At 36.2% G+C, this 18,090-nt stretch overlaps 1 protein-coding gene across 5 annotated transcripts in view; it reads left to right on the forward strand.

Annotated features, from left to right (window-relative positions):
* Positions 1-18,090, forward strand: part of Lrba (LPS responsive beige-like anchor protein) — a 701,372-nt gene that overhangs the window by 650,654 nt on the left and 32,628 nt on the right. For 3 of the 5 annotated variants that reach the window (XM_071614622.1, XM_071614624.1, XM_071614626.1), the window contains 3 exons: positions 2,990-3,182; positions 7,504-7,566; positions 12,895-13,050. In XM_071614622.1, the coding sequence (XP_071470723.1) occupies positions 2,990-3,182; positions 7,504-7,566; positions 12,895-13,050 (412 nt within the window). The remainder of the gene's footprint in view (positions 1-2,989; positions 3,183-7,503; positions 7,567-12,894; positions 13,051-18,090) is intronic. The other 2 variants (XM_071614623.1, XM_071614625.1) reach the window with 1 other exon arrangement.

The raw sequence follows: 18,090 nt of genomic DNA on the forward strand, positions 1-18,090 counted from the left end.
AAACTACTACACAAAGGCCATAACCAATGGAAGATAATGCCATAAAAATAGTAAGAATGATTTATGCTTGGGCTTTGGAATTAGTTTTAGTAATAGCTTGTCAGTGAGACCAGGCTGTTTGGGTGCTGGCTAATGGAAGCCCCTCTGCTGCCCCATTGACTTTCTGCCTGGGTCACCGCACAGCCATGGTTACTGAGGCAATGCACACGCTCCCATGCCCAGCCTTCCTTGTGGCAAAAGATTATTGGCTCATTGAGGCAGATCAGCTTTACTGTCCCTAGGTGGGAAGGCACATGCTCACATGAGGCGGGGGCACCCTCTTTCTTTTTATCTTTATCCTCTGAATTAAATACCTGAACTTCTTTTTAGACTTATATAAATTCTGGTTTTTGCCCTATACATAGGTGGGTGGAAAAGAAAGGCATAGTAAAAAGAAACTAGAGTTGGTGGCAAGTATACACTTAATCTGGGGGAAACCAAATGAGATCTGGCTACTTCCACTTCAGACCAGTCTCGCCTGAGCTCCCCAGGTTAAAAGAGGGCTTGTTCTCTTAAAGCTTTTTTTTTATCAGTAGCTCTGCTTATCTGTGGCTGCTGCCATCGCCACAGAGCAGCCCAGGAAGGTGGAGCGTGCTGTCTTACTGCTGGTGCTCCTCATTCATGCTTATTAGTGAAGGTTATGATGGAGCTCCTGAGAGAGCTTCTTGTGGTGTGCATGTGTGTAGGGAGCTCTAGTCAGGATGGGGTGTGCAGGAACTGACTGGAGGGACAGCTGGTTGTGAGACTGCTGTGGACAATTCTGATATTGTATCTGCAGCCTGCTGTGGAAAGTGGTTTGTCCTTGCCTGTGGCTAAGAGTCAGCCCACTAGAGTCACTATGTAAACAAGACATTCTTCCTACACATTAGACATTTTTCGCGTGTGTTTTTAAGGGCATAAACATTGGAATTATTCAATTTGAGCCTAATTATATTTATAATATGAGCTGTTAAGCTCAGAAATATGTATGAACTTCCTTTCAGGGAGACTTTATTATTATGTTGTACTCTGATTTTCTCAGAGTTTATAAATTGACTTGAGTAAATATTATTTAAAAACTATGTAATTGAAAAATAAGGCTTGGTACTCTGAAATTATTTTCATTTCCCTTCCACAGGACTTGTTTAAAACTAGCTTATAGGATTTTTGTTCATTGTTGTTCCTTTTTTCTTATTTTTTGCCTGATTTCACAGAATTCCTTAAGAACCATATAAATGGTTCTTTGTGTGACAAAAAGTACTTACTGATATCAGGGATTTTAAAAATCAAAGGCACACACGTTTATTAATTGTTTTTACCAACATTCAGATGAGTTCCCCCATCAACCATCAGTGCACCCCACCCCACACACACACATACACACACACATGAATACAGCAGAAATTAATGCCACCTCGTGCTGCGTTAAGTGCATGAGCCATAATATACACCAGGTGTAGTAATTAGCAGGCACACGAAGGCTGCCTATTTGTCTGGTTTTGCTGCTGTTGCTGTATCCCCTTGTGTTTTCACACCATCAGATAGTTGGATTTAATTGAGGCCACATCAGATGAGGCATTACTGACACCTTTAATTGAATGAGCATCCAGGGAGGATTAACTCATAATATTGATTGGCTTTTAGCCACTTGCTCAGAAGGGTGTCTGGGTAGCTTATTAGTTGCCTTTATTTACACCTTTATGCAAAGAGTGCAAATAGGAATTCTTAGTGCAATATGTTTTTCTAAGTACTCTTAATAACTTTTTTAAAAGGACTGATAATAAAAATGCAAATGTATTTAATTTTTTATTAGCAGTTCTGAATAAATATGTGTTAAATATATGTGCCTACACATTTACATATACCTGGTGTTTTGAAATATGGCAGTAGGAAAGCAGCCAGAAGCATTTCATCAATGTGTTTCAATTCTGAATGATACTAATCAGCTATTAGAAAATAGACATGGTTGGAGAGAATCACTGAAAATGTACAGTGTAATTATTGTATGATAGCAGATTACCACAAAGTATAAATAAAGCCAATAAATCAGAGTTGTGTTGTATATGTCTTGGGTTATGACATATGGGTTGTAGCAATGTTCCAAATCCTTAGCAGTCTTCAAGATTTATTTTGTTGCAGGTTATTAGAAGAGTGTTTCATTTAACATTTTCAATTACTTTTTGCTTTCAAAGGACAAATCAAAAAAGTTTTGAGCTTTAGTTTTTTTTAATGAGAGGGATGAGAACCATCTAGATATTTCTCTTTACTTGTAGCTACACTGAGAACAGTGGCATTTGCATTACAATAGGCAGTGTTTATTACTTGGTGCACTATATAAATATATTGTTTTTACAAGTACATTTAATTATTCATTGCTTTGAAACACCTGTATAATTAAGTTGGTATATTACATTCATAAATTATTTCTTGACCATAATAATATATGCATGCTGCCTAACTATTGCTTATAAATATATTTGTTTTAATTATCTCTTTATTTAGTTGTCAAAATCTTTGAGCTAATTCAAGACTTCTTTTGATGATCTTTGGAAATTACCTCGGCTAGTTTTTACACCTATTGCCTATTCTTATCCTTCTTTTATTTTTAATCCCAAAGATCATTACGTAATAGCAACTAAAACAGTTTAATGTAATCCCAATACTTTGCCTATTTAGAATCTAAATCAAATCATTCTTTTAGTTTTCTATGACAGTGGGCAGGGAAAGGGAGCTAATGACATTTATAGATTTTTGAAGTGTTTTTGTTTAACATATTCTACTTCAGTCCCCAAAAATCCCAAATAATGCCATGTAAAAAAACAAGCAAATCATGATGCTGTTTCTGCAGCCTTTCTGTGGCTCGACTTGCAACCTGTGTTAACATGGTCTTCTTCTTCTTTTCCTGCTCTTTCTTCTCCTCCTTTGTCTTCTCCTTCATGTGTATTTGGGTCTTGTCATGCCCTCTCAACAGTATCTCCTCCTGCAGAGTCCATTGATGTTCACAGACCAAGCCCAGCAGGATGTCATCATGGTCCTCAAGTTCCCCTCTAACTCCCCTGTCACCCACGTGGCAGCCAACACCCAGCCTGGCTGGGCTGCTCCTGCTGTGATCACGGTCACTGCTAATAGACTCTTTGCTGTGAACAAGTGGCACAACCTTCCTGGTGAGTAAAGAAAGGCCAAGTGCCTGCTGAACACTGTAGGAAGATATTGTCATACCCACGAGTATGTATCTTAACGCTTGAGCTTTTGGTTAACAAGCATGAGTCTGAATCAAAATGTCGATTAGTTTGAAAGACTGGAAGAAGCCCCTCCCACCTCTGAGGTCTGTGGTACAAATGTTAAAGCTTAAACTGTTCTTTGGCATCTGGCAGTTTCTCTTTATCCTTGGAAATAAATATTGTTTCTAGTATAACATTTTAATACAATGACACTATTTTATTTATAAATAGCGTGTACTTATTTATCAGATTTTGCCCCCACTCATTCATTTGATAAATACTTTGAATTGTCTGATATCTGACAGAAACTTTTTGTGTACAGCACGATAGTGTTTGTTATGGAGTAGTTAAATTATACAGCTCACATGCTGCATGCCCTTCTGTTGGTACCTTCTATTCTTCCACTAAGAGCTGAATGACCATGCCCAATTAAAGTAACCATTAGAATCAAAAGCCATCCAAGTTTAAAGAGGTGGTAGAGTTCCTTGGCTGCAGTGTTTCTTCAGTGAAGATGCTGGGCTCACTCACCATCACATCTGCCAGTCAGTGGCAGAGCTTGAACCCAGGTTTTCCAGCTCAGATTTTATGTTCATCCCTTTGTGATTTTATTGCTTCTCATTAGAACAGAATGTTGGGACCTGAATTTAGCACTGTTCTTTTTTGCCCTCTAATTTAAGAAACAAAAGAAATAAGGAGGAAACTCTTCTAAAGTCCTACAGATTATAGGCTTTTCCCCCAAGCCATTGTTATAGGTAGGAAGTTCTAAAAGAATATATTTTAATGGTCTGTTAATTTGTCATTAAATCTATAAAGTGTGCATAAAGCACTACAAATTAGAATACCTGAAATTGGCTGCCTAAGTATAAATTCTTGAGCAAAGTCCTCATTCAAATTAATAGAAGAGATTTTAGAATGGAATAAAAGACATTCCAAACATAAACCTGGTATACTGACCTGGTTCAATAAAGCATTGGTCACAAAGAATCTCTGGGTGGTATCAGAATTGATTAAATATAGTCATTTTCCTGGACACTGGAAGTGAAACAATGGAAACAATTGATTAGAGAATAGATTTTAGAAAAAATGGAGATGGTCAAAACTGAAGCTGACATTTAGTCTCTCTAATTGGGTCTGCTTCAATTGAACTCTTAGAGAAGTATATGCAAGTGACATACTTGTGTATGGACACTAAACATTATGATTTGTTTAAGAAATGTACTTTTGGGGCTCTCTGATTTCTATCCATTAGAAGAACATACTGGTGGGTATGTGCTATCAAACGTACCAAGGATTTACCTACTCTGTGTGCAGTTGCCCTTAAGAGTTTTGCAAATGTTTTAATGTTCACAACACCAGGGCCACCACAAATAATGCTTATCCTGGGTGGCTGTTTCTGGCATCCTGGGAATTTCAGTTTAAAGAGAATTATAGAATATGGGAGGATATTCTATAATTCTCTTTAAACTGAAATTCTCGTCTAAAGATAGACTCAGCTGCTGAAAAGTCCTGCTGTACCACCCCACCTCAGTCTCTGGAATTGCTGGCTCAGCAGCTATTAGACTCAAGGGGCTCCTAAGTCTCCAATTGATACCCAGGTTGTAAGGCTACGCTCTAAGCATGGACAACTAAGCTCCTGGCATTCCCCTTTTGAGGAAGGGGAATGTTCCTGATTAAAAAGCTTGCTTCCCTTAGTACTTGGTGGCCAGGTGTTCTCTTCTCCATGTCCAATTTTTTGAAAAGTATGTAAAGTGAATTAGAGTTCCCTTTGCTGGAGTATCACTTATGGGGCATCTGACAATTCCTAGCCTCAGATCACCTTTCTGTAAGGTAAGAGCCTGGGGGAATGCAGAGTTCTACAGATTCTTTGCCTGTACTTTTCTCCTCAGTGAGTCCTCATTGTCTGTGCCTATGTCATTAGTGCTTTTCATCCCCACCTTTACGTGCATGCTGCCTTTGCAGTGTGACTAGCAACTCTTCATAGATAAACACAAAGATGATAATGTGGGGCTTCACCACAGAGTTATCTTTCTAGGATGAGATCTCCAGTTCTGGATTATATCTACACCTAAAAATATTAAACATCTATTCTGTTAATCTGTGCCTCATTTCAGGTATGTTTGTATGCATCCAATATTTCATTTTATCTTTACCTGTTAGAATCCCTTAATTAAAACCAACATTAGAACTCGCTCTTTCTCTTCATTAAATATCAAATTTATGTTTCTCTAACTTTTAAAAAATTTTAGATTCTGTCTTTTCTAAGGATCTGTGATTTTCATAATTCATTCACAAAACAGCTAGCTCTGCCAGTTCTTTGAGTACTATCTATGTCCTGATTTAGAAAAGGCACAATCCTGGACTAGGCTGTAGCTCAGCAATACAGCATGTACCTCAAACAGGCCCTGGATTCGATCCCTAGCACCTCAAAAGAGAAAAAAAATCTTTATCTTCCTCTCTCATTCAAAGGACTTGGAAGACCTCCTCCAAAATAAATAACAACAGCTAATGTTTATAAAGCATTTTCTAGTTTCTAAGGATCATTTTAATGATTTTATGGGTACTTAAGCCCTCCAACAAGTTGAGGATATAGATTCTGTTTTTAGTCAAACCATATCAAATTGCTGTTTTTATAGGTCAAAATGGTCAGGTTGGCAATTTTATATTATCCAACTAAACCCAGATTAGGGAACTGAAGCACAGAGGCTACATAACTTACCCAAGGTCACATAATGGTCAGTTGCAAATTACTGGTCAGATGGTCAGTGGTAAGATTACTTCCATAAGCCCTTTTCACTGACAGTGGTTTTAATGTTCCTATGAGCTTAGATTCTCAGAGAAGTAGAGAAAAGTTCTCAAGGCATTAGTGCAGATTGACACTGGTATTACTCTTGGGCAGACCAGAGGCTTTGGGGCTTTTTCCTTGATCAGGCAGCCTATGATTTCTTTATCAGCAGAGCCAGTAATCAGCAAAGGCAAATACCTTCAATAAAAAAGAGTGAGTCGTTGTGGCTTCAGCTTCTTATACACACTAAACTATAAACTTTAATGCCAGTATTGTACTTACTTAGATATTTATCAGTATTAATGGCCTTCCAGACATCCTTGAAAAGTTGGCATGTATTAACTAGGGAAAATAAGACAATAAGTTTTAAAATAATCAAATGAACTCATTGAAATATATCTGATTATTATTTTCATCCCCTCAAAGACAGGAAGATCTCCTAAAATCTTATAGTATTGAGCAGAGCTCTATTATCAACCAAGTGGTAATGTAAATCCTTGTGAGTCTATAAAAGGCAGATACTAACCAGGGTGAATGTGTGAGTCATTTGGGGAAAATAGTTTGGAAAAGGGCCCAGAATTTAACTATCAGAACTGTGAAGCTGAAAAGATCATCTCTCCCAAACTCTTCCTTTTAGGGCATATGATGCGCCTGGCCTGCATACCCATCCAGTAGCTTCCTCTTTGCCCAAGTCCTCCTACCTTCCACAAGGAGATGGCTTGCAAAACCTCTTTTCAGTTAAAAAAAGAAGCGTGCCTGAATCTTTAAAGTCATTTTGAGAATGGAACAAACTATTCTTAGTATAGATTGATTTTTCTAACTCATTTGCTTCTCAGAATATTTTTAAATTGAAACCATGGAAATATTAAATATTAATAAAACTTTTTTTAAAAACCCTCAATCCAATCTTTAAGAAAATATTTCAGCCAAATGCATTTAACTAAAACATTTATCTGCGGATAGCTTTCTTTATTTTTATTCAAACTTTCAATTGATTGCTTTTAAGTGATGGATGAAACATTAAATGTTCCCTGACTTAGAGCTTTCCCTTTCTCCATCATAAACTGACGTTTTTGTGGATCCTTTGTGCTGCAGCATTCAAAACTGCCTTTTTAAGAAGTAACGAAAAAATAGTATTTGCTACAGTCAGCAGATGGTTGTCACATTTTGTTTTCAGCACGCTTTACCACTTAATTTTGTTTTGTTGCAGCATCAGAGGTTGCCAGTCAAGCATCTGCTATAGCTTATGGCCCAGGACTGGAGCCACTGCTGATGGCACATGTTCAGAACAGCACTAATCTAAAATAAATGTTTAATAAGCTAGCCATAAAAGCACCTGGATTTTTAGTCTTTAAATTTCACAAAACTGCAAGATTTGGAGGTTGGAAACAATTCTACGTAAGATTTGACTTGTGCATTTTTATGTAGTTTACTATATGAAAAATAATGCTTTTTTTTTTTCTAATCTTTTGTGAATTCCAGCTCATCAAGGTGCTGTACAAGACCAGCCATACCAGCTGCCAGTGGAAATCGATCCTCTCATAGGTCTGTCACTTCCTTCTCTCTTTGCGATTCATTAAGCTCTGTATGGTGGCCCTGAAGTGTAGATTACAGTTGTTTTTCACTTGCTGGTTGCTGGGAATGGAATTTTCCTGATAAACCATTTGCATGCAAATTGGAATGCAATGAGCTGTGGCTATGCTGGTATTTCATCAACTCCCCCTCGTTGGTTTGCCTAATTTGAACAGGCCTAGGACGCGTGTCACTGAAAATTAATATGGATGCTGTAATAATGTGTGATTGAGAATGCGCATGAAGTACTGTCAGGATAATATTGGATCTTTTCATCACTCAGACTTGTTGATGAGCAGGAGCGAGGCACGTTATGATGAATTGGCGCACCGGTAATGTGATGGAGCTCCTTTGCTAGGGAAATTTTCATAATAACAGTGGGGTTCTTAGCAGCACTGTGTTGTGAAAAATAAAACTGTAGTGCCAGGGTTTCATCATTAAAAGAGATCAATCCTTTCTTTCTAGACCGTCCGTTCAGTCTGGGGATTAATGTGCAATTGCAGAGCAGTTTCAAAGTTGAAATATATTACCCAGCCAATGGTAGCGTTAAGATATTTGTATTCATTTTCCTAGGGTCCTGCAGCCCAATAAATTGCCATTGGAGGTTAAATTTGTTCGGGAGGGATAAAACAGGGAGAAGATCAGAAAGAGCCATTGGGATAAACTGTGCTTCTGCAGCACATGACTTAGAATATGTAATTGCTGCTATGTCTTTTGAGTAGGTTAGTTGGAATTTTCATCCCCATATGGGAGCATTTCAAATGTGGCATCACCAAGAATGTTCAGCCTTGAAGATGCTGTTCAATAACTTTTAGAATAAAAAGCCCAGTTGCCTCCCTCTGGGGTAGGCTACCAGCATTGATGTTTGGCTCATAATTTTGTCAGATTTCTCTGGTACAAATAAATTTGGTAGAGTTTAACATTTTTAAAGAAAGTGTATGAATTAATAGATTTATTTTTTCAAATCCAAGATGTCCCCTATGCATACATTACTTTTTTTGTCTTTAAAAGCTTTGTCTCAATAGAGAGCTAAATGGCTACCATTTGCAGGTAGACTATCAGGATGGACAAAAATAACCTAAAGCTCAAAACCAATTTATTTACCATTTTTCTAAAATATAAGCAGAAATCTAAAAAGTATCTATATGAAGGATAAGTACTACTATTTTCTAAATTGCATTTTGCTTTGAATACATTTTTTAAAAAATTTAAAATCTTACTTGTATAGCTTTAGAAGTGAGGAAAATAGTAAAGCCCATTCTCTAAGTCATAGAAAGCCTTATTTCTGATTTATAGGCTCATTGTTTGCTTTAAAATGTGCCAATAAATATCTTTAGTGTAAAGTCTAATGAAATCCGCAATTGTAACCTTTATAACAAGGATGGGTAAGCTTTTTTAGTAAAGGGCCGGATAGTAAATATTTTAGGCTTGTGAGCCATGAGGTTTCAGAACAACTACCTAACTCTGACATGATAGCACAAAGCCACCATAGACAATACATAAATAAATGAACATGGTTGTTTTCTAATAAAACTATATATATAAAAAAAACAGGCATGGGCCTGATCCATCCTGTGGACCATCGCTTGCCCTCTGTGCTCTAGATCTCCAGTCATTAGACTGTGCCTCTGTTCCTAAAATCATTATTTAAAACCATGTTATCTTCTCAAAAATTTTAAGGTTGACTTCTAAAAGTTTCATCCCAAGTTGAAATACTTAGAATTTCTGGCATAGATTAAAAAAAAAAATGTATGTATCCAATGGAATCCCTAAGTATCAGAATGAATTGATACTCAACAATTTCTATTTTTATTATTATTATTTTTTATTTTTGGTACCAGGGATTGAACTCAGGGGTACTTAACCACTGAGCCACATCTCCAGCCCTTTTTATGTTTTGTTTTGAGAAGGGCTTCTTTGCTAAGTTGCTGAGGCTGGCTTTTTTTTTTAATATTTATTTTTTAGTTTTCGGCGGACAAAACATCTTTGTTTGTATGTGGTGCTGAGGATCGAACCCGGGCCGCACGCATGCCAGGCGAGCGCGCTACTGCTTGAGCCACATCCCCAGCCCCTGAGGCTGGCTTTGAACTTGTGATCCTCCTGCCTCAGCCTCCTGAGCTGCTGGGATTACAGGAGTGCACTACTGCACCTAGAAAAAAATTCTATTTTTTAAAAATGCATATAAAAGCCCTTAATAATTAGAGATTTTACTTCATTCCTGTTTCATCTTCAATTTATGTTTTTATCCTACTTCCCACACATAATTTTATCTTACCTTTTTAAAATTACACTTTTCAGCAATAAAAATATACAGAAAATTAAACACAGGTATATAAATTTAAATTTTAAAATTGTCTATGACCAGAAGGCTCACCTTTCTACAAAATTAATCTACATTGAGTGATCATTATAAGTATTAATACTTATGTTAGCATTATAATAAAATATTTATTAAATGTAAAAATAACACAGACATTTATTGGAAACCAGTTTTTATTGAAATAGATGGAGCTTTCCCCCAATTAGTTTGGGTATTCCTAGATGGACCTACTGTCTGTCAACAGGTCTATCCTACTATTTTGTTTTTAAGGATGGGAATGATAGCCAGGCAAGGTGATGCACGCCAATATCCCAGCACTTGGGAAGCTGAGGCAGGAGGATCAGTTGAGTCCAAGAGTCCAAAATCAACCTGGATATTGAGACCTCATCTCCAAAATAAAGAAAGATATGGAAGCTCTAAGGAATGTTACTCACATAGAAAATAGATGAGAAAGGAAGGAGTTTTAACTGTGTCAGACATCTTTGAACTCCTTTGTATGTGGCAAAATGTATATAGTGATCTAATAATAAGTTATCTTTGTGGTCTAATAATAAGTTATCTTTCATTGTAACAAACTATTATTGAAGCTTATTTTTAATGATGTATTAATTAACAGTGTGATTAGATCCTCATTTTATTTTATTGAAAACCACCTTAACTACACAGAATATATCTAAGCATTCACTTTTTGATATCACATCACTATTTGAATTATCCCTGTATTAAGCTCCCAAGAGATGTTTATACCCTGGGGTAAAGCATCCTAGTAAGACTCTACATGGAAGGGAAATATCTCATTATTTTATCTAGTGTTAGAAGAGCATGAGGAAAGGGAGACGAGAAAGGAAAACTCACAGGAGAGTTCTCAGGCAAATCAATTTTAGGCAAGAGAATATGAAAGTTGAAGAACTAGAGATTGATTCCCTTAAAAACATCTGTGCCTGTTTATCCCCTGGGAAGTCTTATACCCCTAGGGGTATGCATGCCTGAGTTTGAAGACTGCTTATTTAGACAAATATACTCAATTTTCATTGAATAAAAGTACTTTACTGAATCTCAAGAAGTTTACTATTGAAAACAATAAGATTATGTAAAAGCTGCTGTGAAATATACTAGATAGATAGATAGATAGATAGATAGATAGATAGATAGATAGATAGAAGGCTTTGTGATGTTAAATTATAAACACTTGCTTAGGAAATAGTTCATCTTAAGGCTGAAGGGGCATCATCCTTTGTCCATGGGTACTTTGTGGTCCCTGAGTTCAAAATTATGCATATGCCCAGATCTGTTGAAGAGGTTTTCCCAGAGGCCACTACCAAAAAGTGACCAATGGAAGTTTATATCATAGAAGCAGAAGTCATATAAACACTGCCCAAAATAAGCATTTTCATAGTTCCCATGTGGAATGAAATACTTGCACAAATACTTGCAGTAACCAGTTTAGAAAGTACCACATATATTGTTTTTGATTTCTAGGTTTTGGAGAATTTAAAAAAAAAATGTATCACACACCTTCACTGCAGTAGGATACTGTTTCTTTCTACTACTTTACCATATCTGTAAAAGCTTTTTCATCTGCTAGCAACTTCCCTTTGTGTGGAAGAATGGGGAGAAATGATCCCCAACTAGAATTCTGCCTGTTTTCTACTGCTATTACTTTCTAGTCCATTAATTCACCCGAAGTATAAGAAACCTACTTTACCAAACAGTTATCTCCTGACCTAAAATAGCTACACTGTACCCACAGACTTTGGTAGAGTTCTGCAGGACTTCGCATGTACATGTGTATCATGTGGTGTATACCATAATGGCAGGGACGATTCCATCCTCTGTGTCCCCAGTGGTTTCCAGCACAGCACAGGAGGGTGTTTGGAACACTTTTTTCCTTGTTTCCGAGCCTTCTATTAAACCATCCACATAGACTTAGTTATTATGCACAATGAATATAAATATCTATTTTCATATTTATTAATAATGTGTAACTTTTTTCCTCAAAAATTGAAAACTGATAAAAAGAGCTTACTAGTTAGATGCAGAAATTAGTATTGTCCATTCTGAATTTCTGGTATAATAGAGTTTCTTTCACAGTGCGAGAACCATTATTTGCATTGGAAAGTAAAAGCTAAATTAGATCCCTGGAAGCAAAGCCAAAAATGCATCTCAGTGAAAATTCCTTCTCTGATAATGGCATACTTGATAGTATCCTCCAAGAGGATTATTACTTTTCCTGGTGCTTCGTGTCACTCTGTGTCTGCCCTCATGCCTTGTGACAAACCGCATCTCAGGTGCTCTGAAGCACTTGGAACACACTGCCAGACTGTCTTGTTTTATTGCTTCAATAAGGAGTAAGAAAGTGGCAGTGTGCTGTGCTTTGGCTTTTTCAATTACAAGAATCTTTAATAAATAGTCATTTTAGCCTTTCCTCACATGCAAGCACAGCTGTAAACAGGGGAAATGGGAGTTCCCATCTAGTCAAATTAAAGACCCGTTAAAGCCAAAGTAGTACAAGATGCTACAATATTTCAAGTATATGACATTTAAATCCTAATATCTCTTCCTTGTGACAAAATGTTAAAGGTAATAGATTGTCACAACATGAATCCATTCTCATGACAATAGATGTAATGAGATTGTCAGAAACACAAACCTAACTGTGATGCAGTCTGGAGGTTGTAATCTAGTTTGGTCCTGCCCAAGAGCTAGAAAGCATGTACTGCGAACTGTACACTATTTTTAAATTGTATGTTATTATTTCTTTCCTCTAAGCAAAAATTTTTTACCAAGATCTTGAACTTAACCACCCATATTTTTCTAGCAATTGTGTTTTCCTATTGGGTTTTTCAAATATTATTAATTTAAAGGTCAAGTATTCTTATTTTAGAAATTGTCCCCTTTCCTCCTCACCTCTAACTCCCAGTATGACAATCTTTGTCCATGTGTGCTTAGTAGGTTTTTCCTTCCTTCCTCTATTCTCACAGCCAGCAATACAGGAATGCACAGGAGGCAAATCACTGACCTTTTAGACCAAAGTATTCAAGTCCACTCCCAGTGCTTTGTCATCACTTCAGACAACCGCTATATTCTCGTCTGTGGCTTCTGGGATAAGAGTTTCCGAGTCTACTCTACAGACACAGGTAATTTTTGTTTTCCTCCATTAGTAAGCTAAAGTTTGTAACTATTGGCATTGAGAGGCTTAGAATGCTTTCCTTATCTTCTTCCTTCCAAAAACTATATAATTCTGAAATTTGTAAAATAAGAATGAGAGGACACTGTTTTCCCCTTTCAAAAAATAATCTGCTGCTGGGAATGGTGGTGCATTTTGTAATCCCAGTGCCTCCGGAGGCTGAGGCAGGAGGATCACAAGTTCAAAGCCAGCCTCTCCAATTTAGTGAGTCCCTCCACAACTTGATGAGACCCTGTCTCAAGAAACAAAAAACAAAAAAGACTGGGGATGTGGCTCAGTGGTAAAGCCTGGGTTAAATCCCCAGTACCAAAAAAGAAAAAAAAATTATTATTTAATATTATTTATATAAATATTTATTTTATTATTATAATAATCTGCCAACTAATCTGCCACATTGCCCACTATTGAGTAAACTACAACTTGTTTTTAAGTAGCAGTCTTTTATAGTAGGTTTATCTACCAGGCACCGTTTTCAAGGCAAAACCCCCTATGAAAATACCATACACATATGTATGTGCATGATCTTATGACATAGTGTATCTTTCTGCTTTTGTGTTATTTAAAAGATTTTCTTTTCCTCACTGGAAAGACTCATTAAGTATCTCTCTTGGGAGTAGATATCTTGCCTCCACCCAATTCTGCATAGAATGTTGCCAAAAGCTGCACCATCATGAAGAAAAGTAGCAGACTACTGATTTTATGTGTGACAGGAACTCTTGTTAAAATATAGTTTAAGTCTGTATATGCATTTGCATGTATCTCCCTAGGGGACAAACAAGCTCTCCTCTGTTATTACAGGAGATACAACCCAAGAAATGTTTATAAATGTTTGCATTATAGGAAAAGCATTTAGATATTTCATGGAGTTTAGAAACAGAGGATAAAACAAACACATAATAAATATGTAATCAAATACTTTAAATAATTAAAATTATATATCAGTTCATTAGACTAATCAATATTTATTATGGAAGTATATTTTTTTGTTTGGTTTGGTTTGGTTTGGTGCCGGTAATTGAACCTAGGTCCTCATACGTGCTTAGAAAATACTCAACCACTGAGCTATGCTCTGAACCCCTGGAAGTAGATATTTTAACTAAAACAAGAATCTATATATGTCTTAGTGAAATATTATTACAGAATGGAAATATCTATTTAATTGAGATTTCTAGTTAATTAAATGCTTTAAGGTAAATAATCTTTCAGTCTTATTAGTAATATATAAAGTATGAGTTTATGCTCCTATATTACCAAGTATAGTGTATTGAAAAATGAAGTATTCATTACTCAAGGAGTTTATTTTTTTTTCTTCATTCTTTTATAGTATTGTAAATAGCTAAGAGAAAGTAGGGAAATGATAATTGACCATGAACCTTTCATTGAGGTAACTCCAGAAATTGTTTTTAGGCATGATTTTTGCTTTATGGAATTGATGATCTAGTTTTTTTTTATAGCTTATATCTTTTTTCTGGGGGTCTTGAATAAAGCATGCTCATTCAGGCTTTTACTAGATGTTTTAAGTCTTTGAGGTGGAACACTATTGAACCTGAAATTTCACTAACTTTCTTTTAAAAATGCAATGGGAACTGACTGGTAAGTTTTCCTAAAATGTAGGAAATTATAATGAATTTTTATAATGAATTTGCTCTGCTTTGAAATCAAATTCAAATTTTAGCCTTTTTATTCTATGGTATTGACAGCCTTAGCATTACTTGATCTCGAATTGTGCTCTCTTTTTTACACAAATTAACTTTCAGGTTAAACCTGCTATATCTTCTCACTAGATTCTTGTAAATATTCTTTTAAGTAGTATATTGGTTGTTCACACATTAGAAAGACTTATTTTTAAATTTAGATGGTATAATTTGTTCCTTTTGGTTTATACTTATTAGTTTCGACAGTGCATACAGTTAAGTAACCACATCACAATCAAGGTACAGAGCAACTCCACTGCCTTCCAGAATTTCCTTTGTGCTGCCCAACTTCTTCCCACACCCTCAGCCTCCTGCAAACACTGCCCCGTTCCTCATCTCCTCTTGCCTTTTCCAAAATTTCATATAAGCGATTTTGACATTTAAGTTTTTTTAATTTGTTGATGTTCCCTATTTTTTAAATATATTTTTAGTTGTAGATAGACACAATATCTTTATTCTTTTTTTCTGTGGTGCTGAGGCTCAAACCCAGTGTGCAAGGTAAGCAGTCTACCACTGAGCCACAACCCCAGCCCCAGATGTTCCCTATTTTTTAAAGGCATTGAATGTTAATATTATAAACCAAAAGTAGCTTCACTTTCATAATACTAATAATCAAGCTAATTCCTATATTCACAGTTTTTTAGAATTTATAAAAATTCTTTTACATACATGATATTGTTTTCAACTCACAATAATCCTGTGGAGTAGACAGATGTCCTTATCTTTATTTTTCAGATGATTGAAGTGAGGTTTAAAGAGGTTAAGTAACATGTTGAAATTTATGTAGGTAATGCTGATGGAACTGGGCCTTGTAATTTAGTTCTTCTGTCTTCAAATATAGCATTCGTTGTGATTGTACCCTCTTGTCTCATACAGGTGTCACCAATCATTGGTTAATTTGGAAAACATTATAATTTGTAACACTAAGTTCTTGGTACATCTGCCATGTTACATAAAATTTAATAAACTAGATATCAGTTGTTTTCCTTCTCCCAAAAACCTAATGTATTTTTTTAAAATTATGTGTGAATACTTTAAACTTCATTTCCATAAGTTGTGAATAAAAATATTTATTTATACTTGCCAGAGACTTGAAGGAAAAAAAATATGTCAAATGATAATCCAAGTATCTTTCTCAATGTCTATATGCAAACTTGGATGGTAGATTTTAAAATAATCTAGTTAAGGTAAATGCGTTTGTTTTTAACAACAAAAAGAATATTAAACATTTTTTTCTATGTTTGTCAGAGAAGCATGGGAAAAACTGTATGATCAGTAATATATAATGGCAAAGCTATCACAAGTGTTGAATTCAATTATATTTTAGCACACAAGCCAAAAAAAAAATTCCTTCTCTTATTAGATTTGGTGGGGGGAGGAGGGAGGAGAAACACGGTTGTAACAGGAAATTCTTTAAACATAAATCATGTTTTCGGGGCACAACCAGAACAGCAGAGGCAACAATAAAACCTTCCCCCGGCAGTTGGAATTATTTTCAGGCCACATTTTAGATTCAGTGGTGCAGAGTCCTGAGCTGGAATTTTTTTATTTGTAGCGCAGCTGTCAAATAAAACATTAACTAGAAAATTTGTTCTGTCAAAAAAGGGATATTCTAGTGCTTGTGGTAATATTTGATATTAGTGTGTGGAGAGGTGGACTAGTATTAAAGGAAACAAAAAATAAAGGTTGAGGAACACTTATGAGATTATCAGAAAATAATTTACCAAAAAGAGCAGCAGGTATTTATATGTTGTGATTTATTTAGGAGGAGTGAGCCTCAACCTCGTAGCAACAGCAGAGATTGCCACAGAAGCCTGCCAGAGCAGGGAAAAGTAAACCTAAAAAAAATAATGTTTTCCAGGGTTGGGTCTGAAGTATAAATTGTAGAGAGTAAAGTTAATCTTTATTAAAATATGAAACCCTTTCCAAGTAACTGTGTAAATGTCCCCATCTTATGGAGAGCTTCCCCGACACCCAAATTGTGTTCTACCTTGTTACTTTCTGTGATCTTCTTCTTTTCTTGTATAATTCTTGTCACTATTTGTAGTTACATGTTTGTCTGTTTGGTGTCCCTGGACACCACCATGCCATAGTTGGTGCTCTGAGAGCAGGACTGTGTCTGATCACCACCATGTCCACCTAAACAAGCCTGGCACTTGCACTCTGCAGGTGCTCAGTCAATAGTTTTCAAATGAAAAATTATTTTGATAACTATATAGGCAAAAATTAAGACATCAGGGAATTTTAGTTGCAGAAGAAAGCACAGTGACTGAGTATATGCTTTCCAAGGGCTCTGACATTGGAAGAACGGCCATGGACTTAACTAATGGGAATTAACACGTGAATCTTAGAACATTCTGCCTCTATTTAATGCAGCCTTATTTCCTTGCTAAATCTTTCCACCCTGTGCCCACAGGTGTTGGGAAGTAAGGTAGCAGGTAAACAGCTGCTCTTTGGGAACCTCCTGGTGCCCGCTCCGCACCCCCCACCATAGGTTCCTACTGAGTTCTAGTTCTTTATCTCATGCTCCTTGCTGAGTTTCACATTCAAAATAAGTCTATCTGGAAATAACCTATTTAAGTCACCCCAGTATTTACACACTCACACTTAGCAATAGGCTAAACACAAGTCACTTACATACTCACTGATCAACACATACACACAAGATGGAGTTTCCTTCAGTGATTAAAACACACTAATTTAACTTTCAGTTTTCTAATTATTAGTAAGAGTACATTCAGCCAGGTGTGGTGGTGCATGCCAGTGGCTCAGAGGCTGAGGCAGGAGGACTGCAGATTCCAGACCAGTCTCAGCAACATAGGGAGGCCCTGTCTCAAAATAAAAAATATATATATAAAGGTCTGGGGATGTGACTTAGTGGTTAAGCATCCCTGGGTTCAATCTCCAGTACAAAAGAAAAAAGTACATTCAGCTACCTGACTTCTCACTTCTCTTATCTCACGTAAGGCCTGCCTGTAATCTCATGGTACCCATTCACTACTAGACCTCTTCATTTTAAAATGAAGTAAAAATTATTATGTTTTTCATACTTAATTTTCTATTTTGGTGTTTTTGATTCTGGAAAGTCTTGAATTCTTACCATAATTTAAAAAATCGATATAACCTAATTTTGTAAGTGAAAATTTTGTTGGTGTTCATTTAAAAGGCTGGGGTTGTGGCTCAGTGGTAGAGCACTTGCCTAGCATGTGTGAGGCCCTGGGTTGAATCCTCAGCTCCACATAAAAATAAATAAATACAATAAAGGTATTTTGTCCAACTATAACTAAAAAATAAAT

The sequence above is a fragment of the Marmota flaviventris genome, chromosome 7 (assembly GCF_047511675.1).
Source record: "Marmota flaviventris isolate mMarFla1 chromosome 7, mMarFla1.hap1, whole genome shotgun sequence".
NCBI lineage: Eukaryota > Metazoa > Chordata > Mammalia > Rodentia > Sciuridae > Marmota > Marmota flaviventris.